Source organism: Oryx dammah, unplaced genomic scaffold, assembly GCF_014754425.2.
Source record: "Oryx dammah isolate SB20612 unplaced genomic scaffold, SCBI_Odam_1.1 HiC_scaffold_3, whole genome shotgun sequence".
In the NCBI taxonomy this organism is placed as follows: Eukaryota; Metazoa; Chordata; class Mammalia; order Artiodactyla; family Bovidae; genus Oryx; species Oryx dammah.
Genome location: NW_024070187.1, coordinates 36,091,203 through 36,117,917, shown reverse-complemented (window position 1 = coordinate 36,117,917; position 26,715 = coordinate 36,091,203). Strand labels below are relative to the sequence as shown.

Below are 26,715 nucleotides of genomic sequence, written 5' to 3'. Positions count from 1 at the left end.
CTTCCAAAGAAATCCCAGGGCTGATCTCGTTTGGCATGGACTGGTTGGATCTCCTTGCAGTCCAAGGGACTCTCAAGAGTCTTCTCCAACACCATAGTTCAAAAGTATCAATTCTTCGGCGCTCAGCCTTCTTCACAGTCCAACTCTCACATCCATACTTGACCACTGGAAAAACCATAGCCTTGACTAGCCGGACCTTAGTCAGCAAAGTGATGTCTCTGCTTTTGAATATGCTATCTAGGTGGGTCATAACTTTTCTTCCAAGGAGTAAGCGTCTTTTAATTTCATGGCTGCAGTCACCATCTGCAGTGATTTTGGAGCCCCAAAAAATAAAGTCTGACACTGTTTCCACATCTATTTCCCATGGAGTGATGGGACCGGATGCCATGATCTTCGTTTTCTGAATGTTGAGCTTTAAGCCAACTTTTTCACTCTCCTCTTTCACTTTCATCAAGAGGCTTTTTAGTTCCTCTTCACTTTATCAGTGTAGGGAGCTATTTATCACCTAAATTCCATATACCAACTGGAGGACCAACCTTGCAAGCAGGGCTTTTTAAGAAACGGTGGTCTAAGACCCACTATGTTGACTCTCTTCTGCCCACGAATTCTCTGTTCCTCCCCACTTCAGGCTTGTCTGCAGCCACCAGAGTAAACCTGTTCTATGCCTCCCAGAAACCTTCTCTTCAGTGACCCTGTGAGGCCTGCCCCTCACTACCTGACCACAGTCTATCTTTCAGCCTTCTCTTCTTCATCATATGGGAGCCAAACCAAACTACTGGCAGATACCTTGTACTTCCTTGGCTCTGCCAGGCTCAGGCTTAAAAACACCATCCCCATCTCCCTGTGTAAGTCTGAATCTTGCTTACCTTCCACAGCCTATGTTCAACATGTTTTCTTCCTAAATCCTTCTCTGATTCACATTTCTCTTCATCACTGAAACTTCAAAGAAGACTAGCTTCCCTCAGATTGGTCCAAGCAATCTCTCTATGTTTCTTCTTTGGTTCTTATTATCTGCTACCTTGTATTTTCATGGTTTAATTACAACTTATAAATTTGGGAGAGAAAGGATCTTGGTTCATCTTTCTATCCTCGTTAATGCCAAAGGATCATATGCTTCCCGAGAGCCTCTGTAAATGTCTGTGGATTAAATTCCCAATGCTCTGTGGAGTCTCACTTAGTTCGGTTGCTGCCAGTGGCACTTGATGAATTTGTACCCGTTTTGGCTGGAATTTTTGGGAGGCCTCAAGTCATCTAGACCCAAAGTTACCCTGGGAAGGCAACCATATCAGCTGAGGACTAATAGAATAGACCTCTGAATACAGACAGTTCTGGGATAGGTTTCTGACTTTACTGTAAAATATTTGAGACAGAGCTGACCTCACTAAGCCTCAGGGCCCTTATTCCTAGAAGGGCGATAATAGCTATTTGAGAATTATGTAAGAAAATGCAAAGCTCTGTGGAAAGCACATTACCTAGCTTGATGAGACTTGCATTTATTTTTTATCAATACCTATTCTATCTTACCAGGAACCAGTTGTCTCTGTAATTGCTCCAAGTGTTCCATTGATTTTACTTGTTTGTTTTGTTTTTTAATTAGTTGGATCTACACAAGTGAAAAAGACTTGAATGGGAGTAGCCACTGGGGAATGATTGCAACTTATAGTGGAGCTGGTTATTACCTGGATTTGTCAAGAACGAGAGAGGAAACAGCCGCTCAGGTTGCTAACCTCAAGAAAAACGTCTGGCTGGACCGAGGAACCAGGGCAATTTTTATTGACTTTTCAGTGTACAACGCCAACGTTAACCTGTTCTGCGTGATCAGGTGTGTATGAAGGGCACTCATTCCTTCCACTTCTGTGTATTGGTAAATACATCCTAGTCTGGATTTTAAGCCAGAAAACCATTGCCTGCAGTTGTCTGCATGAGAGTGTCAAGGATCAGAACTGATAACAAGGACGGATGAAAACCAAAAACTTATTGGGATGGGGCCATTTAGGGGAAAGGAGTTAGGTTCCCTGAATTGTAAGTTAGGAAGAACCTTAAGTCAGATCCAAGTTCATCCCAAAGCTGGAACTTTCTCAGATAAAGCATTGTGTTTTGCTGGCATTTATCCTTTCCCATTATGAAGATACTCTGTTACCAAGGAGCCCTGGCATCAAATCTTGTCTCACTTTCCTGAGTTTCCCAGTCTCATACGATGCCCCTGCTACCAGAACACAAGCACAGTAGTCAGGGGCTATGCCTGGGTTTAGCAGGGTACCTAGGTATCTGCTCACACTTAAAAAGGTTTACCAAAGATACATAAAGTTCCTTCTACCAATTCTGTGACGTCGCCATCATGACCACTCTGCTGATAGTGAGGAAACTAACAAAAGATCTCACTGGCTTGTTTGGGCCTCTCATTCATCCATTCATTCAACAAACCTTTATTAGACACTTAGTATATGCCAGGCACTGTTCAAGTCTTTTGGCGTGCATCAGTCAACAGAATAAATTTCCCTGTCCTTGAAGAGCTTGCATTCAATCAGGAGGAGATAATGAATGATAAACTAAACAAAAGAAACAAATAGCATGTTAGAGGGTAGAGTGCTGTAAAAAAGCAGAACTCTGGAGATTCAGCATCCACCCACTTTAATCCTCCTTGTGAACACTGTGGCAACATCCAGACACTGCCAACATGAATTACTTGCACATACATTTGTGTTGTCTGTGTTGTGTGCTCGATCGCTCAGTCATGTCCAACTCTTGTGACCCCACCAGGCTCCTCTGTCCTTGGAATTTTCCAGGCAAGAATACTGGAGCAGGTTGCCATTTCCTACTTCAGGGGATCTTCCCAACCCAGAGATCGACCCCCGTCTCTTGAGTCTCCTGCCTTGGGAGGCAGATTCTTTACCACTGTGCCATCTGGGAAGCCCTGCACATATGTTTACCCACCAAATAATAAGGATAAATTGTTGTAGTAGCTTTATTTTTGAGACTGAACTCAAACTCTACATTATATAGCCAAGTGGATTTTCCCAGTCTTTATATCTTAACTTTTATCACATTAAATCGCATTGTGATTGACATTAAATCAAGTAATAGATATTACTAGAAATGAACGAAAATTTGCTGCCATTATTACTGAACATCTGATTCTGGTGAGAACAGAAAGAGGATAAACACAAAAAAGCAACTCGGATTGACATTTAAGGAAGTAACATATATATAGAAGGTATAAATGAATATGTCTCACTTCCTCACCATACTTCAAGAGTGAATATTGTCAAGGCAGTTGCTTCATTCTTCTGCATTGTTGCCTCAGTATCTGGAGGGGTTGACCATGCAGAACCAGAATGGGCAGAGAGAGATGACTCAGCACACAGAGGCTGCTTCCTGCCCTTGCGAGTTACACTGAGGCTGTCACAAGGCTCTTCATTTCAGTATTGCTCTCTGGTTTCTGGTTCTCACTCCTACTCTCTAGCACATCAAAGAGGAAGGAAACAGAATACTGATACTATGAAAGAAGGAAAATGTTTCACGCTTTGACCCATTCTAATTTGCTGTAGACCCTGCGTGTACTTGAGTGTTGCTCATGCTTGAGCCTGATACTCAGGTTCTAGAGGTCCTGTCCTGTCCGTCCTGTAATGGGAGAGATAGTTATGCCTAATAGTTGACTGGAGGTCTTTTAAAAAGTCTTAAAGTTAAGGGTCTAGAGAGTCTATTTCTAGTGTGAAGGGAAATTATACCATTAAGTAAATCATTTAACCTTCTCACTGTGACACCTGCAAAGGTGAATTTGGCAAGAAGCATCTTCATTTCCATTATGATAAAGCACTAAAGACCAGTGCCTTCAGTGTGAATGTAAAAACATATGTTACTGTTTCAGACAATCAGACATTTACTAAGCACCAATTAATTCACTATAAGGTTCTAGGACATTCCAGTAGCAGAAAGGCTTTCCTAAGCAAATATTCAATGCTGATTCACCAAATGCATGAATGAGAAACTCGTTCCCTATCTTTATCTGTATACAAAACAGACATCCTACTTCTCAACTGGGCCATAGGTGTTTTGAAAGATGACACAAACTTCTTATGTCCTTCATTGCCTAGTTGAATGACTTGCATTTAATGGAAGTCTGAGAAAGGCTTGTTTGATTAATTTCTGCATTTGAAAAACAATTATACAGCATTCAGAGTAGTATGACTACCAGAAAAGTAAATGGGAGACTGAGGAGAAATAATCTCTTTGGTCTGGGAGGATTTGGGAAGACAAGATTTGTTCTTCTTGTGACACAGAATTCTACAAGGAGAGGGTTACTGGCTGTGATAAGAACATTTTGTCACTTGTTTGGAGTGACTGGTGGTGGTCATCCCAAACTAGGGTGACTGGGGCTTCCCAGGTGATGGTAGTGATAAAGATCCCACCTGCCTGTGCAGGAGATATAAGAGTTGCAGGTTTGATCCCTGGGTTGGGAAGATGCCATGGAGTAGGAAATGGCAATCCACACCAGTACTCTTGCCTGGAAAATCCCATGGACAAAGGAGCCTGGTGGGCTACAGTCCATGGGGTTGCAAAGAGACACGATTGAGCGCACAACGCACAATTGGGGTGACTTGTGGTTGCGGTTTTATTACCTTCTAGTGCAGGGGCAGAGTAGATGATGTTCTTCCCTGACTGCATCCATGTGGTGTTATTGATGTTATTGTTTTAATTGTTCTTATTACAATGCAGGTTACTGATCGAATTCCCAGCAACAGGAGGTGTGATCCCATCTTGGCAGTTTCAGCCTGTAAAGCTGATCCGCTATGTTACAACTTTTGATTTCTTCCTGGCAGCCTGTGAGATTATCTTTTGTTTCTTTATCCTTTACTATGTGGTGGAAGAGATATTGGAAATTCGCATTCACAAGCTACACTATTTCAGGAGTTTCTGGAATTGTCTGGATGTTGTGATCATCGTGGTAGGTTGGAGAACAACACCAAATCTCTGTTATAGAAGCGTGTTAGAGTCTCTGCTGTCCTCACTGTTGTGGGTCTTTATCTTCCTGAAGGAAAATCTAAAGTTCTCCTCTGTGATAACAGCTTCAGTGTTCCTAATTGTCTCATTTTGCATGAGTAACCCTTCTGCATATGAACTGGAGAGGCATTTACAATAGGCTATTGTTTGGCCACACTAATAATAAGAATAGCTTAGTAATTCATATTTGGCTTTGGCATGCCATACGAGATGTGGGAGAGGTTACAATGTTTTGTTTATTCTGTTTTGGTAGTGGTGTAATAGGTACATTTGCAAAATCCTACACATCATAGAATTTTAAATATTTGGATAAAAATAAATACAAACAGAATTCTAACACGTTCTTATCAGTTGCGTAGGAGTTTTAATATTTTCTTTCTTGTTGATATCATGGAAGTTGAGGCTAGTTTTTTGGCTCAGCAGCCACGGAATTTTGCAAGTATTTTCTTGGAAACTTGCTTCCCTATGCTATTGTTATTTTTTTTAACTCTTAGTACTGATAAGACAACAGTTCAGACAGTGTGCTTTTGTAAGTACAGGAAACAGTTACTAGAACCCTACTTCTCCTTTGAAACCTTTTCTGACTCTGTAGAAATAGGGCATACTTTCTGTGAAGCTTATATCAAAAAAAGAAAATTCTTCGGTAGATAGAGATGAGAGTCTCAAAATTCGGAGTCACATAATGACCCAAACTCTCATAAATTCTCTTTCTTCTCTTTTCTCTCTCATTCTTTGTTTTGAAGGAAGAGTCTCAAGGAAATTCATTGTCTTTCTATGATATGACATTGATGCCTTCCCTGGTGACTCAGCTAATAAAGAATCCACCTGCGTTGCAGGAGACCTAGGTTCGATCCCTGGGTTGGGAAGACCCCTGGAGAAGGGAACGGCTACCCACTCCAGTATTCTGGCCTGGAGAATTCCAGGAACTGTATAGTCCATGGGGTCGCAAAGAGTTGGACACGACTAAGTGACTTTCACTTCACTTTATTTCCGTATTTTTATAAACATTTGCCCTGGGCAGAGCTAAAACAAAGGGTACCTAGTGAGAGTTGGTAAAAGTTATTTTTAGATTCAGTCAGTCAGCCATTTTCTTTCAGCTAAGTCTATGCAGAAAACACTTATCAGTATATTCCAAAAAGCTCAAAGGAAATATTCCTACCACCAGTGCAAAAAATGCTAGGTTAAGACTGGGACTCCTTTACAGAGAAGAAAAGGAAGGCGGTGAGGTGTTTTTCATCTGTGGTTGGCAGTTAGTCAGGTCTTGACTCTGATAATCACCAAGACAGCCATCCCAGCAAGGGCTGATGAAGTGGTCTGTGACCATGAGAAAGAAAGAGAATGAACAGCAAAGGTCACGGCACTTGCCACAGCCCAGCTGCCATGGATTCACGATCTACATGAGGGCCAGACATTTCTGGTTGACCCTTAGCAGTTTCCACACATACACGTTCATCCAGTGGTGATGGATGCAAGTAGGGCCCAGTATTACCCTCAAACCTGGTTTTATAGCCCAGAACCAAAGCGGATATGAAGAGTTGTATGGTCATGAGTTAAAGGACAGAAACAAGGGGGACCTCTGGGCTACGTCTTCCCACTGCAAGCCTTCTCAAGCCCTCCGTGCCCATCATTCCCACCATCTAAGACCAAGCTCCTTCTTTTTTCTCACAAGCACTCCTTTTAATACATCTCGATTCACCCTTCACCGGTGTTGTGTGATGTCAGCTTCTTCAAAGGTTTTGGTACTATTTGTCTTTGTGTGTTTATCTGCTCTTGAACCAGAGTAGAAGTTTCTCGAAGACAAGGTTTGTACTTCTTACTTCCATTTGTTCCTCTTGATCCTTACCACAGTGCTGTATGTGCAGATATCTATGTATTTGTTGAATAAAGGAAAGGATAGATGGCTAGAGAGTGAGGAAATAGCCCCACAAATGAAAACAGAGAGTGAGATGAGGCCTGAGAAAGCAGAAGAGTAAGTGATTTAAAGGAAGGTAGCAGAAAAAACAGAAGGCATTCCTGTGTGATTTGTTTTGTAATAAAGTGACATCTCGGGTGTGTGCGCACACACGTGCTCTCACTGAATTCTGTTTCTAACTAAGGAAGTGCAAGCAGTGTATTGTTTCACTTTTTATGGCAGTGCTTAACACTTTCTGTCTGGGTGTGTGAGTGACTTTTATGAATGCCATTGGGTGAATAGAGTGGTGAGCCCTAGAACTAATACACTGGTGAAGGAAAATAAACTAGTCATTTTAAGGTGAGCTATAGATTTCTAGAACACTGTAATAAAATATTTAATCTTTTGTTTTCCAGCTATCAGTGGTCGCTATAGGAATTAACATATACAGAATATCAAATGTGGAAGTTCTGCTACAGTTTCTAGAAGATCGAAATACTTTCCCCAACTTTGAGAATCTGGCATACTGGCAAACACAGTTCAACAACATAGCTGCTGTCATAGTGTTTTTTGTCTGGATTAAGGTAATTTATAAATTTCACATTCAGATTTTTAATACTTTTTCTTCTTTTTGGTAGTGTGAGTCACAGAAAGTGTTGAAGGACCTGAATTTGCTTCTGTGGCAAAATTGAAGTAGCCAGAGCTGCTCCGTGTATTATGACTGAAACAAATGAGCAGGACTCTAGTGATCTTTTATCTCACTGTTGAATGGGGCTCCTGGTTGCTTGCACTCTTGCAAGAACTGTCTTCATAGGTTTTGTTTAATAAATGCATTATGAGCCCCTTTCAGTGTGTCTGCTGGCCTAAGGCCCCTGGCTATACGGAGACAGAGACGGGTTCGAATTTTACCTGATATGGGGTGACCCGGTGAAGGAAAAGAAACTAAGAAGGGGGAAGGGTGGGGAAATGGAAGGGAGATAGACTGCACTGGAAATGTTCTCTGGAAACATCGCCTCCTTTCCAGGTTTTAGGGAAGCTTTACCTAGAATTGAGATTGGACAGACACCTCCTCCAAGTAGTGCCTTCAGGACTCATTTCCTTCTTCTCCTAAAGCATCATGTGCATTTCCTTGTATGTGAAAGTGTGAGTCATGTCATATACAATAAGCCTCAATTCTGGAGATGCAGGAAATTTTAGTTCTTAGACAGCTGTCACACTGTCACCAGTTAAGTTTTGTGATTGTGCCATCCAGATAGTAACTGCTATTAGTCACAAGTGACTAGATTTTAATTTAAATTTTAAAGTTGTGTTGAAGAGCACCTTTATAGAAGGGACTTTCCAACAGTTACTTATTTTTCAGAATGATATTCATAGCTGGAAGGCCTGAGATTTATCAGGGGGTTTAGACCTTGTCCTGAGTCTCTCATTCCATTTTTTTATTTACATATTTGTTCAAGAGAAACCATCACTAACATACCAAGCCATTATCACAAACTGTAATAATAATCACAATTTCGTAGAAATAGTGCTGGGAGCTGTATTAAGTAATGTTACAACAACCATCAAAAATGTCTTGTTATGGCCAGAAACAGTTTATAAGAGGTCTTTAAGTAAAATGCTAGATATTTGCTTTCAGTATGTGCCTCAGGCTGAGTGTTTAATTTAGTGCTTCACCTGTGAATATTTTACTCCCAAGACCATGGGAACCGTTAAGTTCTTTAAGGCGGGGATCAGACCTCTACTTCTGATCGACCTCTCCACGTCCTTCCACCAGGGCTCCTAGCGAGAACTGTGTGGGATTCATGCCCTCTGGGCTGGAGCTGCCCAACTGGGGCTGCATCCTCAATGCCTTGTCCACAGAAATGCACAACGTGGCTGTGCAGTCAGAGCCTGGTACAGATCCTTACTCTGTACCCTGGCCAATGCCTGGCACACAGTTGATGCCCAGTAAATAACAGTTGATAATATTCAATAAGTATTTTCTGGAGTTTTTTTAACTAGTGTTTTTTTTAGGTTAATTCTTTTTGTTTTTGTTGGACTATAGTTAATTTACGGTGTGTTAGTTTCAAGTGTGTAGCAAAGTGATTCAGTTTTTTATATATATATATATATTCAGATTCTTTTCCATTATTCCTAGAGAAGGGAACAGCTACCCACTCCAGTATTCTGGCCTGGAGAATTCCATGGACAGAGGAGCCTTGCAGGCTGCAGTCCATGAGGTTGCAAAGAGTCAGACACAACTGAGCAACTTCCACTTTTCCATTATAGGTCATTGCAAAATACTGAGTATCGCTCCCTGTGCCTTACCTAGCTAGTTTCTATTTGTGGGTTTTTTCTCTTTTAGTCTTTCTAGGGGAGAAATATCAATGATCATTTTAATTATAATTAAACTTGTTTTCTCTGTGTTTTAACCAACATGTGAAATATAAGTGACATGAGGGCAGGGGCTTTGCTCTGTTCACTGGTGTATTCCCAGCTCCAAGAACAATGTCTGGTATTCACTCACTTCGTGAATGTGATAAGTTGCTGGATTTGAAAAAAAAAAAAAATCTTTTTGTCTCTCTCTATTTTTGCTGTAAAATATATGTAGAAAGTTTACCATTTAAACTACTTGTAAGTGTATAATTCAGTGGTATTAAGTATCTTCACAGTGTTGTGAACCATCACCACCCTGCATTTCCAAAACTTTTTCATCATCCGCACCGCAACCTTTTTATCCGTTCAACACTAACTCCCCATTTCCCTCTATCCACTCAACACTATTTCTCACTTTCTGCAGCTCCTGGGAACCTCTATTCTCCTTTTTGTCTCTATGAATTTCCCTACTCTAGGTACCTCATATAAGTAGAATCGTGTAATATTTGTTTTTTTGTGTCTGGCTTATTTCACTTAGCACAGTGTTTTCAAAGTTCACTCATGTTGTAGTATGCATCAAAATTTCCTTCCTTTTTAGGGCCGAATAAATATCCATTGTGTGTACATACCACATTCATCTGTGGTATATTTTGTGGTAATGGGTAATGTGGTATATTACCCATTCATCTGTGTATATTTTCCCTCTCTTGTGCAGCTCTTCAAATTTATCAACTTTAACAGGACCATGAGTCAGCTCTCTACAACCATGTCTCGATGTGCCAAAGACCTCTTTGGCTTTGCAATTATGTTCTTCATTATTTTCTTAGCATATGCTCAGTTGGCATACCTTGTCTTTGGCACTCAAGTTGATGACTTCAGTACTTTCCAAGAGTGTATGTAAGTATATATGAAATTAAGAAGACAAATTTAATCAGAGAAAACACTGCCTTCTCAAGGGTAAAGAAACCTTCATCGGGGCTGGGTAACTACCAGATATTTAAAAGTAGTGGTTTAAAATGAGAATTAATTCTCTTTCCAAAAACATTAACCCACCAATGCAATTGTGACAATAATTTCTGAAATGCTAATGTTTAAAATAGAGCCTAAAAGTACCATAGTAAGATATAGAATAATAGTTACCATAAACCAGCTCTGTCCCAAAGAATCAGGTCTTCTCAGCACCAAATGCAGATGGTAGCATTTAAGACACAATTAGCCTCTATTTTTATACCTATCAAATATTGTTGCCATACATTTAAACTTCAGCTTATTTTCTAAGAAAAAAAAAGCTATTTCTAATATTCGAGGAGAAGCACAAACCAGTACAGGAATTTTCAGGTTTTTTCCCAAAATTCATAAATATGTTAGAAACAGGTAAAGTAGCCACTATCAGACTTCCATGGCCTATAGAAAGAAGTTAGTTAGGAAAGATGATGGTCATGATAATATAAGTTAATAGGGCTTTGTGTACAAGAATGCCTAAATAATGTTACTGTTTCATGAAAGTTGGGAATGGAAACAGTTTTTTACTGATTAAGACCCAGCATCTGGCAACACACAGCAGTTCTTGACCCCACTTTAAGTGCATTGAGAATATTGGATCTTCAAATACATACAATTTTGGCTATCCTTCAAAAATCTTTTTTTGTTAAGAGATTTTAAATTCATATGCAGGGTGACCATTGTGAAGATTTAGAGTTATCATCTTTTACCCAGATTATGTATTAAATTCTTATAGTCAATTGCTTTATAAGTCATCTAATAATAATTACTATGTTTTCTTTTTAACGAAATGAAAATAACATATTTTGCATGAAAGCATATTATTTTTATTCTAGAAGGCTTTTAATTGCTCATATAAGTAGCAAGAGTTTTCCCAAGGGGTTGACAATTTTCTGTTATTTGGCAGCTTTCCACATTGATTTTTACAAAAGGTCCAAAAGTATGAAATTATCTTTTGAGCAATGTTATGTCAAAAGAATGCTGGACACTCTTTGTTTTTGTATTGTGGTGTTGTGTTTTGTTTTGTTTTTATAGCTTCACTCAATTCCGTATCATTTTGGGTGATATCAACTTCGCAGAGATTGAGGAAGCTAATCGAGTTTTGGGACCGATTTATTTCACTACATTTGTGTTCTTTATGTTCTTCATTCTTTTGGTATGTACACTTTTGTTTATAGTGAGGTGATTTAAACTTCATAAATCACCATCATAAATCATCATCTTTTCTTTTCTCTCACACTTTATTCTCTATCAGTTTTTTAAAGACCTGGGAAGTAGAAAAAAGTAGATATTAAAAAACATGTTTTGTTTTATTTCTCATTCATTCACAGTTTTAAGTCTTCACCAAATATCTTTTCCATGATCTTTCATCTATATATATGTACTCAATTTTAAAAAAAAGTAAATCAAGTACAGATTTATAGTTACCTAAGATAGTGCTTTGCCTAAGAAGTAGAATTTGCTTACATGCTTTTTTTTTTAACACAAATGTCAGCACTTTCATGATCGCTTGCTTGCATGACTTTTCATTTCTCTCCTTCTTCTTTTCTTTTTTAAAAATAGAAAATGACAGAGCAAGCCAGATGCAGGGTACCAGGAGTGACCTTTGAGTGAATTGTTGTTTGTTGAGGTCAAGATAGGTTGTTTTAACTTATTCATATTTCATATATCTAGAGACTGCATGCAAAGAATATTTCAAAGTTTAATTTAAAACTAAATCTCACAATGAATGGAAGTTGTTTTAAATTTTATTTTCAAAAATATTCCTCTTATTCTCTTGGTTTGGTACAAATTCAGGGTTTTAGCATTTTGGTCTTTAATTAAGTTTTTTTGAAAGGCATTTTGTTCTTTATCTTAGCATTTATACATTTATTTGTCCACTCCACTAAGTATTAAGTTAGCTTAACCTGGGCTGTGTGTATTTTTCATTTTAAACACTATCACTTAAGATTTTCCTTACATTAACTATATCTTAAGAAAAAAACAATGTTTCCATTTTTAGTTGATTTTGTAAAGATCCTTTGTATACAGTTCATTAATTCAGTTGTAGGAGCTCCAGAGTTGGTCCAGGTATTTAGTGGTCAAGTATATGGTATTTACTGATTGAGAATTAGATGTATTTTAATTGGACTGAAAGAATCAGGAATAGCATTTATATCTTGCTGTCTGTATGTATCATGATTAGTTTTAAACTTAAGCCTCTTAAAAGTTTCTGTTTCCTGTCATATATTAAAGAAAAAAATACAAGAGTAACCCTTTGTCACTCTCTTACATTAGTAATATTTTGAATTCTGAAGCATCTGAATCCCAGAGTCTCTACTAAGAGAACAGAAATCAGGAATTGAGAGTTCTGCAGCAGACCCTTTAGTTGACTTCAGGCCGCTAAGTTTTCTCTGTACATCAGTCTGCCAGAGAGAGACATGATCATAGCAATTGGAAATGCTCAAACACGGACATTTTTGAATGTTGGCTTCTAACAGGCAGTGCCTCCTAAATTGTTCAGTCATTTTATCAGATCAATGCCTGGAACATGAAAAGCTCTTAGTTTTTATCTTTATACTGAAATATTTATTTGTACTACTTCACAAAAAGGAATTGTTCTCCCTGTACCCTCCAGAGAGAGGGGAGGCTACTATCAATACAAATCTTTTTGTTGTTGTTCCTTGTAAATGGCAAGCCAAGGGCAGGGCTGGCCATTGTTCTGAGATGACTGCCAAGTGTTAATCTATTGCCCCCACTTAAGAAACCACAGTGGTATGAACTGCCTTGGCTTAGCCAGGAGCAAAAGCCCCTCCATCAACAGGGAAAGACCTCCTATTCAAAGTCCACCCCTCAGTCAAGAGACACAGAATGGAGAGGCCGTGAACTTCCTCTCCCCACACCTTCAAGAACCATTCTAGCCACTTTCCATTTTTTGAAATCTCTTCAGAAGAAGAGATTTCACTATAATCCATTTCAACTGACATTTGCAGGCATTAGTTATTGATCATTTGGAAAAGAGACATAAAGCATTAGATGCCTGTGTGGGAAGAACGAAGCTGGGTTACAGTCACTGACTGCAGCTGTCTGCCCTTATTATTGAACATTAAGCCACAAACTTCTGTGTATTTTATATTCTGCTCTCATTTCTGATACAGAATCCTAAATGATATTCCTCCTTAATTCATAGAGATTTAGTAGCTCATTAAAATAATGGAGCTCTGATTTGTTTATTCATCAGTCATCAATAAATATTTATGGAGCCACCACATTTCAGGCTATATACTGGGTACTGGGGATGCAAGCTCTTGCCTGGAAAATCCCATGGACGGAGGAGCCTGGTGGGCTGCAGTCCATGGGGTCGCCAAGAGTCGGACACGACTGAGCAACTTCACGTTCACTTTTCACTTTCATGCATTGGAGAAGGAAATGGCAACCCACTCCAGTCTTCTTGCCTGGAGAATCCCAGGGATGGCGGAGCCTAGTGGGCTGCCATCTATGGGTCGCACAGAGTTGGACACGACTGAAGCGACTTAGCAGTAGCAGGGGATGCAAGTAGTAAGGAAAATAGATACCAACCCTCCTCTCATGACGATTCTGTGGACTTGTATGGAAAGCAGACATAATACACAACTGTGTAGTCACAAACCGTAGTTACATGCTAGAAAGGAAAACCAAAGGAAGAACATGTTAAAGAAGGACCTTATCAATTAGGTGTGATACTTTGAGAAAATCCACTGGAAACAGGCATTGGAAATGCAAATCATTATAGTGGGGGAGGGAAAAGTCAGGAAAATGGACTAACCACTACTGAATGATAATAATAGCTATAAATAATGTAGCACCTGCCATCTGTTAATTCTGTCCTAAGTCCTTTACATAGATGAACTCATTAATCCTTACCACAGATCTGTAGTGGAGATACTACTATTTCTCCCATTTTATAAATGCAAAAACAAATAACTTTTAGAATGAAGAATAGAAGAATGAATATAGTGTGGCAGTGCCAAGGTAGAAACCCAAGTTTGCTTGACTTCAAAGTCTCTGTCTTTTCCACTGAGCTTTTCTTGACTATCTTTTCTGCTAGACCTACCATGTTTCTGTTTGCGGAGGTCTTTTTAACCACTTAAAATATGTTCTGTGAACCTCAACTATTATAACAGTATTTGAAATAAGCATAGACTCCACTTGTCTGGCTTGACTACTGAAATTTGAGAACCTGTTTAGAGTTCTACACCTCTAATAACTTATGTCAAGTGAAAAATGTACAGAACACAGATAAGCAAAAGTAATAAAATACCCCCACCATTCCTAGGTAAATACGTTAATATTTTGTTGTATTTCATTCTTGTCTCTTTTTGGAAAATATTGCATTTGTAAGTAAGAATATATATTGCACTTTTATTTGCCATAACAAAGGAAAAACTAATTTTCCCAAAGAATTTGGTAGCAAAATTATTAATTGATGACTTCATGAAACAGATTGTTTTTTAAAAAAAGGTCAAATGTGTCAAATTTTAGATTGATGTTTACAAAATATATTTAGGTTTCTTCTTTAATCTCTAAATTTCTTTGATTTACAAACAGAATATGTTTTTGGCCATCATCAATGATACTTACTCTGAAGTTAAATCTGATTTGGCCCAGCAGAAAGCTGAGATGGAACTCTCGGATCTTATCAGAAAGGTATGACAAGCCCTAATTTTCAGAATCATTTTATTTTCTACATGAAATAAACGTTGTTTCAGCCAGATTGCCAGATCAACATGATCCACTGACAACATTTAAAATAAAGAATAGGTTGCTATGTTCCAGGAATAAGTTAAATGTTCTCTACGTTGGAGATAGACATAGACACACTGCTATCTTGGATTTAAATTCTGGTAATCCTTTAATGCCCTAGAATTGAATTCTCAATAATCTCTTGCCTCTTAAGAGCTTAGCTGCTAGGTTCATCCTCTTTATTTATTTTGACACCTTCTCTAGTCAGCTCTCACTTTTAGATTCAGAGTAAATGGGAAGAGATTATATAAAGACATTTTCCCTTCTTCTATCTTAATTTTGATTTTTTAAAAAAGCAAAGAAGTTTTAGAGGCAAATATTTTGTTGTTCACAATTTACCCTTGACCTTCCAGGGAAGTTTTAAAAGTCAAAGGAAGAAGTCCTTGGATCAAGTCCACAGCCTAAGGTCCTGAGAACTTTCACTTACGCACCTTCTCAGGAAGTGTTTAATTGTTAAATGGAAGGGCAGGACAGGAAAGCTGGGCAACTTTGTTCTTCTCCATGTGACTTCTTTACTTGATTTAAAGTATAAAACTTCAGCAACAACAAATAACTACATCTGAAGTACACAGCTTGTTGCCAGTCATCATTCTGCAGGATACAGTCGTTCCTTGACCATAATATTTTTCTGTTTGGTTCAAACCACAGGACAATGTTGTCTGTGAATCATGTTGAAACAGAGAACTTCCGCTTTGTAAAACAAAGACCCCTGGACAAGACCTAACATTTGTCTTGTCCTGAATTTTACATAACAGTTGATTATATTCCAGCAAATCCCCAGGGTAATTACAAGCAGTCTTTACTTTGCTCTTTTTGGGTCTGATGTGCACAATTTCAGTGATTTCAGTTAAATAACACCAGCCTTTCAACACAGTTCAAATTTCAGTTACTGCAGTATACTGACTATTAGTATACAGTACAAACTTCACTTTCAGTTATCACAGTATAGTTCAGTTATCGTAGCATATTAACTGTGAGTAATAGCAGGAAGGACAAACTTCACTACCAGCTCTGTAAGTCATTACACAAATAACAAAGCTGCATCGTCATCAGTGACTCAGAATGTCACTTCTTTCAGAGTCAAGGGTTGGTCCCTGAGCGTCTGCTATTCAGCTTATGCACAAAATTTATAGTCATATTGCCTCCTTATCTCCCAGTGATAAACCCATGTGACATTTTATAAATATGCATAGTTAAAGGAGAGAATAGGCCAGCAAAGAAGAAACTATAGCAAAGAAACAAAGAATGATCATACTGGAAGTGAAATTAAAAACAGACAATGGATTTTTAGAAGAAATACATAGCTGGCCATGGGAGTGTTGACATTGCTACCTCTCAAGAGCTTGAGAGAAGCCAGATGGTACTAGTGAAGGCATGTTTATCAACATAAATGAGGAAAGAGATTGTGACAAATAAGATGAAGATGTCTTGATGCTGGCAACTAATTTCACATTAAAGGGGCTTCGGTACTCTTGCCTGGAAAATCCTATGGACGGAGGAGCCTGGTAGGCTGCAGTCCATGGGGTCGCCAAGAGTCGGACACGACTGAGCGACTTCACTTTCACTTCTCATTTTCATGCATTGGAGAAGGAAATGGCAACCCACTCCAGTGTTCTTGCCTGGAGAATCCCAGGGGCGGGGGAGCCTGGTGGGCTGCCGTCTATGGGGTCGCACAGAGTTGGACACGACTGAAGCGACTTAGCAGCAGCAGCAGAGATATTTCACAACTTCGAAAGGGCAAGGGATAAAATATTGGAAGCTGATCCAGGTTAAGAAAGGATTATAACTCATCAAGACGTAGAAAAGATGCTCACTTAATAGTGTATGTTATACAGTAACAAGAAGAAGGCAGTTTACTCTGAAGAAGGCAATTTACTCTGAATAAGTTTCTTACAAAGAAATAAAACTTCAGTTTTCAATGTTTCTACTGTTTAAAATGTCAGTGTACTAAAATAATCATTTTACTCTTTTTAAAATCTCCCCATAGATTTGTAGCCTACACCGAGGGAGTTTTTAATGTTTTAACAAAAGTTTCAAAGGTCACAGAACAGTCATACTTTTTCCCATTGATTAATTAACATTGCTTCACACAGTTGCACTGTCTTTTGTACAGCCCCACGCTGCCATGTATAGCAAGGACTGCAGTGTATAGTGAAAAATCCTCATCTCCTTGTCACTGAAGTGTTTTTTACACTCATGACTTAGGAAAGGAAATTATCAACTGTAAGATAATGTAGAAAATAATTAATCTATGACTCAGGTTTCTTCGTTTTCTCAAGAAATATTGCACATTCCTACATACTCTGAGGCAGACAGCTGTGGAATGTACTGACTTTTGTCCTGTACACTAAACTTGAATACAAACCAAAAGATCCCTAGTTCTTCTTCATTTACTGAAAGACCTGACTCTTCCCACATGCTGCTCCTGCTGCTGCTAAGTCGCTTCAGTCGTGTCCAACTCTATGCGACCCCATAGACGGCAGCCCACCAGGCTCCCCCGCCCCTGGGATTCTCCAGGCAAGAACACTGGAGTGGGTTGCCATTTCCTTCTCCAATGCATGAAAGTGAGAAGTGAAAGTGAAGTCGCTCAGTCGTGTCCGACTCTTGGCGACCCCATGGACTGTAGCCTACCAGGCTCCTCAGTCCATGGGATTTTCCAGGCAAGAGTACTAGAGTGGGGTGCCATTGCCTTCTTCCTTCCCACATGAGCTTCATGGAAAACTCAGGATGCGTCTGTCATTTATCCAACCTGCACCTGTTTTGTGGTCCATTTATGTCAGATACTGTTCTGGTCACTGCATTTACAGTAGTTACCACTGTAATTGAAAGGCAGAACAAATGAAAAAGGAGAATAAACTAAAACAGTCTTTCTTTCCGGCAGGGTTACCATAAAGCCTTGATCAAACTAAAACTGAAGAAAAATACTGTGGATGACATTTCAGAGAGTCTGCGGCAAGGGGGAGGCAAGTTAAACTTTGATGAACTTCGGCAAGATCTCAAAGGGTAAGAATCTCAATTTGCCAGTGCTGGGAAAGTCCTTATGTAAAGATAAATCCTTAGTGCTAAGTCTCCTTCTAGCCCAAGTGCTCATAGAGACGCGTTTGTTTCAGGGGTGGGTGTCTTTCTGGAATGTATTCTAAGAGGAGGACGGCCCTGACTCAGCAGTTTCTCCTTTCCTCCCACATGTCAGTGTGTCTGTGTTTGGGATGGATCATGTGCACGGATGAGTTCATCTGTAACCTCTCACTAATTTCAGGAAAGGCCATACTGATGCAGAGATTGAGGCAATATTCACAAAATATGACCAGGATGGAGACCAGGAACTGACTGAACATGAGCACCAGCAGATGCGAGACGACTTGGAGAAAGAGAGGGTGGGTCTGGTTTAGGAGAACATGATTGGTTCAGCACCTGCAATATTTCAAACAGCTTATTAAGTAGTGGGTTGTTGGGAGCATATGTGTGTCTCTCTCTCTTTCCCTCTCTCTTTCTCTCTCTCTCTCCATTGATGTAGTAGTACCCTGCCTACTCCAAAAAGGATATATAATACCATAATATATTGAAATGCATTAAGTTAGCATAAATGTAGGAAAAAAAGAGTGAAGCAGAACAAAACTGAGATTTAAAGGCAAACCTGAATGAAACTAAAAAATGCACTTCACAAAAAATATAAACTTTTTTAATTTTTAATTTATTTTTAATTGGATGATAATTACTTTATAATGTTGGTTTCTGCTGTACAGAAACATGAATCAGCCATAAGTATACATATACCCTCTCCTTCCTGAACCTTACTCCTGCTACCCACATCCCACCCCTCTAGGCTGTCACAGAACACCAGGTTGAGCTCCCTGTCATGCCTAATAAGATTGAGCAGCAGATTTAGCCCTAAGCTTTCTAGTAACCCATTTGACGAAAAGTTTGAGTAGTTATATACTTCACAGTGTCCATGAGAATAAGGAAAAAAGATTTCTCAGAAGAGATAAATTTAGTTGTTCTCTAAATTATCATGTATAATAAAATAAAACCAAAGCCTTCCATTTGAATACTTACTATGAAACTGTTAAAAATAAGCTTACATGAGCTTTTATAATCAGAAAAAATAATTTAAAATTTTAACATTAACTTTAAAAATAAATAGCTGAACAAACCCCAGAAAATCCATGCTAATTGAAATACAGAGAATGCAAATGAACGTTACACAAAAGTTCGTTCCTATGAGGAGACAATATAGAACAGTGGTTTTGAAATGCTGCTCCCCAAGACAATGCCCTTAAGTGGAAAAACTTAACTAGTCATAGTGAAATATGAGCAAGAAGACAATGAATAATATTTTCATGTGGCTGTATTTAGCCAAAATTCTTACTCTGAGATGGTATCCTTCCTTCCTTCGTAGCTATTAACATGTGAAAGGTGAAAAAGGTGAAAACATATTTCTTCATTTACTTTTTTCTTTGCTTTTCTGTATTTTTGCTGTTCTTTCTTGTCCAGACAAGGAGTTGGCGACTTCTTGCTGGTCATTAGAATCTCTTTTGAACATTAGCCAGCATGTGAAATTGGAAAGTGTGAGGATCACAGTCTGGTGTTAACCTCACAGGCACCCTAGGTGAATGGCACACACGCACTTCCCGTTTGTCCCAGTGCTCCATGACGCTTCTGTGGGCCGAGGGGTTCCCGCCCGTCACTCAGCGATCCCGTGTTCTCCAGGAGGACCTGGACTTGGACCACAGCTCTTTACCCCGTCCCATGAGCAGCCGAAGTTTCCCTCGAAGCCTGGATGACTCTGAGGAGGAGGATGACGATGACAGTGGGCACAGCTCCAGAAGGAGGGGCAGCGTCTCCAGTGGGGTTTCTTACGAAGAGTTTCAAGTGTAAGTACGGAGGAAACGATCGCTCGGGTTAGCAAGGGGCTTCCCGTGTGGCCCAGCTGGTAAAGAATCCGCCCGCAATGTGGGCTACCTGGCTCTGATCCCTGGGTTAGGAAGATCCTCGGGAGGAGGGCCTGGCTACCCAGCCCCGTGTTCTGGCCTGGAGAACTCCAAGGACTGTGTCCTCTGCGGGGTCGCAAAGAGTCAGACACAACTGCGTGGCTTTCACTCACTCATTCGCTTGAGTTGACAAGAATCAAAATGATACTAACTAGCTTTCCCCACCTCTCTCATTTTGTCTTTTCCATGACTAATTGTCAGTTCTTTTTAATAAATATTATTGGTGTTCTTTCTCTTTATGAAAGTAATTTATTATAGGAATTTTTCATTTCATTTATTCTTTTCAACTCCAGAATTTCTATTTAGTTTTTTTTTTTTTTAACAATTTCTCTTCTTTTATTGATATTTTCTATTTGATGAGGTGGCATCATCACACTGCCCTTTCTTTTTTATTTTTATACATGACTTAATTTAGTTCTTTGGATATATTGATAATAGCTATATGGACTGCTTTGTCTACTGAGTCTATCTGGGCCCTCTCAAAGGCAGTTTCTGGTGCCTGCTTTTTTTCCCTCCCTGTGTTTGGGTCACATTTTCATGTTTCTTTGTGTGTCCTCATAATTTTTTTGAAAACTGGAGATGTTAAATAATATTATAAATACTTATAAATGCCCCTTCCCCTCAGAGCTTGTTTTTGTTGTCATTTGTGTATTTGTTTTGTAATGACGTCTATTTCCCCCACATTGTGAACCTCCAGTGTCACTTCTCAGAGGTCACAGCCCGGACCACGCACACAGTTATCCTGGGGAGACAGGACTTGCAGGTCTTCCCCTGGTCTCTCTGTTAAGCCTTCTGCCTCTGTTGATCCTACATCTGCCTCTTCAGTTCTCATAATTGTTGGCTGATTGGTCTTTGATTTTCATCAGTGCCTTGGGATACAAATTGCTCCACAGTCTGATCCAGTGAAATTCAGGTGCCTTCTCAGGGGGAGTTTTTGAAGCCAGTCTTTGGCTGACTTCTCTCTCCTGGTTCTCTCTGGTAAACTAGCTGGTAAATGGTTTAACTTGATGATCTCATGGAGTGACCAGCCTCCTCTTAACTGCTTATCCCACAACCTCCATTGTTTTCAAGAATACTCTTAGGCTTGAATTTCCCCAAAGTTTGTTCCAAATAAAGCCAGTTCACTTGGGGAAGCTGCTTTGGAGCTCTGTTCTGTGGCCTGACTCTCCTTCCAGGCGAAACCTTGGTGTCACTGCTCCAGAGCTAGTGGGCCATTTCTCTCACAGTGACACCCCTGCTTCATGAATAAGGCATGAGCCTTTGGTGTTCTCAGCTTGCCTTTCCGGGCATGGAAGAATCTACCCTTCAGCTGGAAGTTGAGTGGAAGAAAAGAATCCCATCTCTTCAGCCATTCTTGTCTGAATTAGAGTCTCTGCAGTGTAGATTTGGAGGTGGAGGTACAGGAATGAGAAATACTGACAGCCTGACCCTTCCTGGGAAATAAATATAGCCCTCCAATAGGAGCTGACAGGAGAGGGCTGGGTGTTCTTTTCTGACCCACCCCTGGAGGTGGTAAAGAATCCCGTTGCTGATTCATGAGACGCAGAAGACACAAGTTCAATCCCTGAGTTAGGAAAATCCCCTGGAGGAGAGCATGGCAACCCACTCCAGTATTTTTCTTGCCTGGAGAATTCCATGGATAGAGGAGCTTGGCAGATTACAGTTCTTGGGGTCGTAAAGAGTTGGACACGACTGAGTAAGCACGCATACACCCCTAGAAGAGCTCTGTCACACTGAGCTAGGGAGCAGGAGAGAGAGAGCAGATTGTAGTTCAAATATTACTCAAAAAAAAAAAAAAAAAGCTTCTTATTGTATGCCCTTAAGAAAATTTCCAGAAATTTTTTAAAAATTAGTTATTTTCAACAGTTATGGTTGTTTCAATGGGGAGAGGCCCTCCAGGGCCCTCATGCTACCATTCCAAAAGTTTTGTCTCCTTTTTTAAAAGTATTTATATAACATTGTGTTTATTCAAAAAAATGGGATCATAAGTGAGCATACTGTTTTCTAACTGCTTTATTTACATTATAAATAATGTCATTCTATTTCATGATTAGAATGTAAACATCATTCTATTGCATGAAACATTCTGTCACAGTATAATTTCTGGTGTCTTTGAATTTTATTGTGTAAAGAAACAATAATATATTTCAGCAATCTTCTATTAATTTTAACCATTTTAATGACCTACTATTACTAAGCAGAACCCCAGAGAATACCCTTATAGTGAAAAATTACACACATACTTATTTCCTTTAAAACTTCTCAAAGGACAGCCTGGATGGGAAGAGAGTTTCAGGGAGAATAGATACATCTATATATGTATGGCTGAATCCCTTGCTGTTCACCTGAAACTATTACAACATTGTTAATTGCCTATTGTTGTTTAGTCACTAAGTCATATTGGACTTTTTTTGTGATCCCATGGACTATAACCCATCAGACTCCTCTGTCCATGGGATTTCCCAGGCAAGAATACTGAAGTGGGTTGCCATTTCCTTCTCTTAGGGGATCTTCCTGACCCAGGGATCAATGCCTTTTCTCCAACATTGGCAGTTCCCCCAATATAAAATGAAAAGTTAAAAAAAAAGTTTTCAAAAAAAATGGAATATCTGAAAGATAGATAGGCATACCTTTTATGGTAGACATACTTCTGATAAAATTTTGACTCACAAAAGAACTGTGCCAGTTGGCATTCCCACCAGCAGTGTATGAAAAAATCTCTAAAGTTCTAGACTATTTAGAAAGTGTTTTAGATTATAATATTGTTTAAGAAAAAAATCTTAGCATTTCCATTTGATAAGCCAACTGGGCTGAAAAGTCAATGACACAAGATGTTTTTGTCGCTCTCAACTGTGGTTCCCTGCAGCCTAGTGAGACGAGTGGACCGAATGGAGCACTCCATCGGCAGCATCGTGTCCAAGATTGATGCTGTGATAGTGAAGCTTGAGATCATGGAGCGGGCCAAACTGAAGAGAAGGGAGGTGCTGGGAAGGCTGCTGGATGGAGTGGCTGAGGTTAGTGGTCATCTGAACCAGAAACACCCTGGTTCTATAAAATATCAAGGTCACAGTGTAAGTAACCCTTAATCTAAGAGGATGTTTTCCTCCATATGTGCAAATCAGTGCAGATAAAATGATAATCCAGAGCTGTTGCTTTCTTAATACTCTTCACCCTGATGATACTGCCTTCACTGGAACCTGCCCTCAAGAAAAAATTGCTCCAGTGATTCTGAGAATTGTTGTTAAGACTGGTATTGTTCTAGCCTTACTGAAGTGGGATTATTGGATCCCCAGATTTCCGAAGGCAATTCCTAAATCCACGAATATACATCAATCCACCTCAAAACCTTATTTTCTTTTTCCTTCATTAGGATGAAAGGCTGGGTCGTGACAATGAAATCCACAGGGAGCAGATGGAACGGCTTGTGCGAGAAGAATTGGAACGCTGGGAGTCTGATGATGCAGCTTCCCAAATAAGTCATGGTTTAGGCACACCCTTAGGACTGAATGGTCAGCCACGCCCCAGGAGCTCTCGCCCTTCTTCCTCCCAGTCTACAGAAGGAATGGAAGGTGGAGGTGGAAACGGGAGTGCCAATATTCATGTGTAGGACATGTGTTGTTAATAGGTGAGAAGGTGCCTGTTCTGAGTTGCCATAACAAGTACACTATTTATGTGCCCTGACCACCATATGATGCTGGTCTTTGTGACCAATCATTAATTCTTCTGCACTTTAATTTATTTTTGATAAACTTTGCCCATGATCAAAGAAGATGTTTCTTTTTCTCATATAAGAAATTCAGGTGTAAATATTGAGTACAGAAGAAAATTCTTTGTAAAGTATATTGAGTGGTGTGCCCACTTGGTACCATGACTGAGTCTCCTCAGTTGACAATGAAGTAGCCTTTTAAAGCTAGAACTGTCAAAAGGCTTCTGAGTTTTATTTCCAGTCACAAAAATCAGTATTGTCTTTTTTGCTAAGTGTGTGAAGGAAAATAGGGGCATTCCTTTCCACTCAGGCTTAGCTCATAGGCTTAATGCATAGCTTTCTTTTAAGAAAGGAGGCTTCTATTTTAACTACCTTCCTGGGGTACACTTTTCTAAAAGATGAATTGGAAAAGAATCCCAAACCATAGAATGGGTATGTAGCCATTATGCTAAAATTTGTATGAATGGTTATGATAAATGTTGAACACTATGTTTTTTTGTTATTTTATCATATCTAATGCCTGTGGGACTAACCATTTCACTTAATTTTTACACTATTTTCACTCTCATTTGAAATGAGCTGCATGAAACATCAAAGATCATTTGTGAGTTAAATGTCATTTCTCACAATAACTGGAGAATTGGAAAGAGCCAAATCACTAAATTTGATGTTTTCCTAATAATTAGTTTAATATAAAGATTTATCTGTATAGTCTTTTGCTCATGTGGCTGAACTTATTTGCAACTAATCTAGGAAGATAAACTTACTAAAAATTTTAGGATGTATCAGAAGTTTTGATTCAGCAAATATGTTCATTTTAAACAAAATATTAAGAAATTTGGAAATTCATATAAAATATTATAAAACTAAGACTTGAGTTTTAGACTGTTTTAAGAATACAGAACTCAAATACTCTTGATCCTGCATTTCAAAATTAGAATTTATAACCTAAGTGGGATTCATTTTAATGAAAAAGAGTTTTGGTTATTGCAAGTTCAACCATCATCAGAAGGTATCAGCCAAAGTCTGAGTTTGCAAGGGTTTTTTTCACCTCTTTTATTCATTAGGAGAGGGGCTCACCAAATTTATGGGGAAGAAATCTATTTCTTAACAAAATCTATGCCAAAACCAATACAGAATTGTAAAGTAAAAATTAAAAATAAATAAATAAATTTAAAAAAAAAACAACAACAACAAAAAAAAAAACTAAATATCTTATTTTTCAAAACTGTTATGTATGCTGACCTTTTGAGAGCTAATGAGACAAGCAAGAGAGAATGCACTTGTGAGTAATTCTCACTTGGAGAATAGCAGAGAGACCTGTTTCTCATACTATAGCTTAAATTCACATAGTTGCTTATTTAACTGGTACACTTTGTCAGTCAAATTTTCAAAGAAAACGAACAAAAAAACCTTTTTAAGCTGTCTTCTCCAGAAGTGATACAGATTGCATTTCTTTAACAGTTATTTCCTATGGCTCGTCTCCATCTTTGCTTTCTTTTGAATATTTTTTTTGAATAAAGTTCTTTATTATTAGGTACTAAAATTTGCATTCCAGGGATATTGAGTGTATGTATTTATGTATGTGTACCATGTTGTTACATGTAAACAAGCTTCCATTTGAAGTGCAGCTATTATGTGGTAACCATGTGTATTGACCATGTGCCATATACCAATTATGGTCACTAGAAAGTCTTTTTATGATACTTATTATTCTGTTTCTTTATTTCACCTGTAAAAATTTGCAGAGTTCTTTATTTTTACCCATAAGTTACATTTTTTTCTTCTTTAGTCATGAAGAATTCCCGCCTCATCCCTCCCCTATCATCTTCCTCTTTATATTGGTACCATTAAGAAACTGTTACATATGTAAGTCTCAATAATTGGGAATTTCATTAATGTGTAATACTGAGCACTTTACTTCTTAATAAAGACTTGATATAATAGCAGATATAAGAGTTGGTCTGTTTCTTAAGTAGAAGCAATTGGGTGATTTGTTTTCTGTCATGAAACTAATAGTAAAAGCTTAAACCTTGAAAAAGGTATCTTTTTATGTTCAAACACAACAATGGACACATTACTTTTTCTGTAGGATGTACCTCTAGTAAATTATTCTAATGATGACATAATATTTCCTAGTATACAGCCACCACATTGTACTTAACCATTCTGATTCGCTCCAATATTTCTGCTGTTTCAAAATCTTTGTTCATAATTCCCTTGCTGACTTTTCATTCTTTCCTCAATGGGTACATGAAAAAAGTTAGAATGTTGAGTCCCTGGCACATATTTAATTTTACCCAAGACTATCAGGTTGCTCTCCAGAATAATTGCAGCAGTCTACAACTTCACTACCTGCATCAAAGTACCAGTTCTACCCACACCCTTAACCAGCATTGATACCGTCCAGCTTCCCAAAATCTTTGTAATGGAATGGTTTTGAAATAAGGTCTTATTCTATTTGGCATTTCTCTGATTCTTAGTAAGACTGAACACTGCCACTGAACATTTGGATTTCCCTTTTTGTAAATTGCCTGTTCACATCTTTAAAACAGTATACTTTGATCTAACAGGAAACAGGTGTGTTTTTGTTCAGTGCCCATTTTTCCACTGAGTCATGATCTTTTTTGTTGATTAGCATAAGTTCCTCATGTGGCTTAATTATTAATCCTTTATTGGTTTTGGACTCTTACTGTCTCTCATCTGACTGATAATTGTTTCGAGGTTTCCTTAGTTTTCATGTAGTGATACTTGTTACTTATTTGTTAGTTGCTCAGTCATGTCCAACTCTTTGTAATCCCATAGACTGTAGCCCACCAGGCTCCTATGTCCATGGAATTCTCCAGGCAAGAATACTGGAGTGGGTTGTCATTCCCTTCTTCAGGAGATCTTCCCAACTGAGGGATCAAGCCCAGGTCTCCCACACTCCAGGCAGATTCTTTACCATCTAAGCCACTAGGGAAGTTACTTATCATTACATGCAGTGATATCTATCAAAAACAATTTTTTTT

At 38.8% G+C, this 26,715-nt stretch overlaps 1 protein-coding gene across 1 annotated transcript in view; it reads left to right on the top strand.

Moving 5' to 3' along the window:
• PKD2 (polycystin 2, transient receptor potential cation channel) overlaps window positions 1-24,815 on the top strand; it is a 70,388-nt gene extending 45,573 nt beyond the window's left edge. Inside the window, exons 5-15 of the mRNA XM_040237890.1 lie at window positions 1,598-1,822; window positions 4,717-4,945; window positions 7,309-7,476; window positions 9,963-10,144; window positions 11,285-11,405; window positions 14,816-14,914; window positions 17,892-18,013; window positions 18,267-18,384; window positions 19,718-19,881; window positions 22,865-23,012; window positions 23,369-24,815. Of these exons, the coding sequence (XP_040093824.1) occupies window positions 1,598-1,822; window positions 4,717-4,945; window positions 7,309-7,476; window positions 9,963-10,144; window positions 11,285-11,405; window positions 14,816-14,914; window positions 17,892-18,013; window positions 18,267-18,384; window positions 19,718-19,881; window positions 22,865-23,012; window positions 23,369-23,605 (1,813 nt within the window). The 3' untranslated portion in view covers window positions 23,606-24,815. The remainder of the gene's footprint in view (window positions 1-1,597; window positions 1,823-4,716; window positions 4,946-7,308; window positions 7,477-9,962; window positions 10,145-11,284; window positions 11,406-14,815; window positions 14,915-17,891; window positions 18,014-18,266; window positions 18,385-19,717; window positions 19,882-22,864; window positions 23,013-23,368) is intronic.
• Window positions 24,816-26,715: the final 1,900 nt, after the last annotated feature.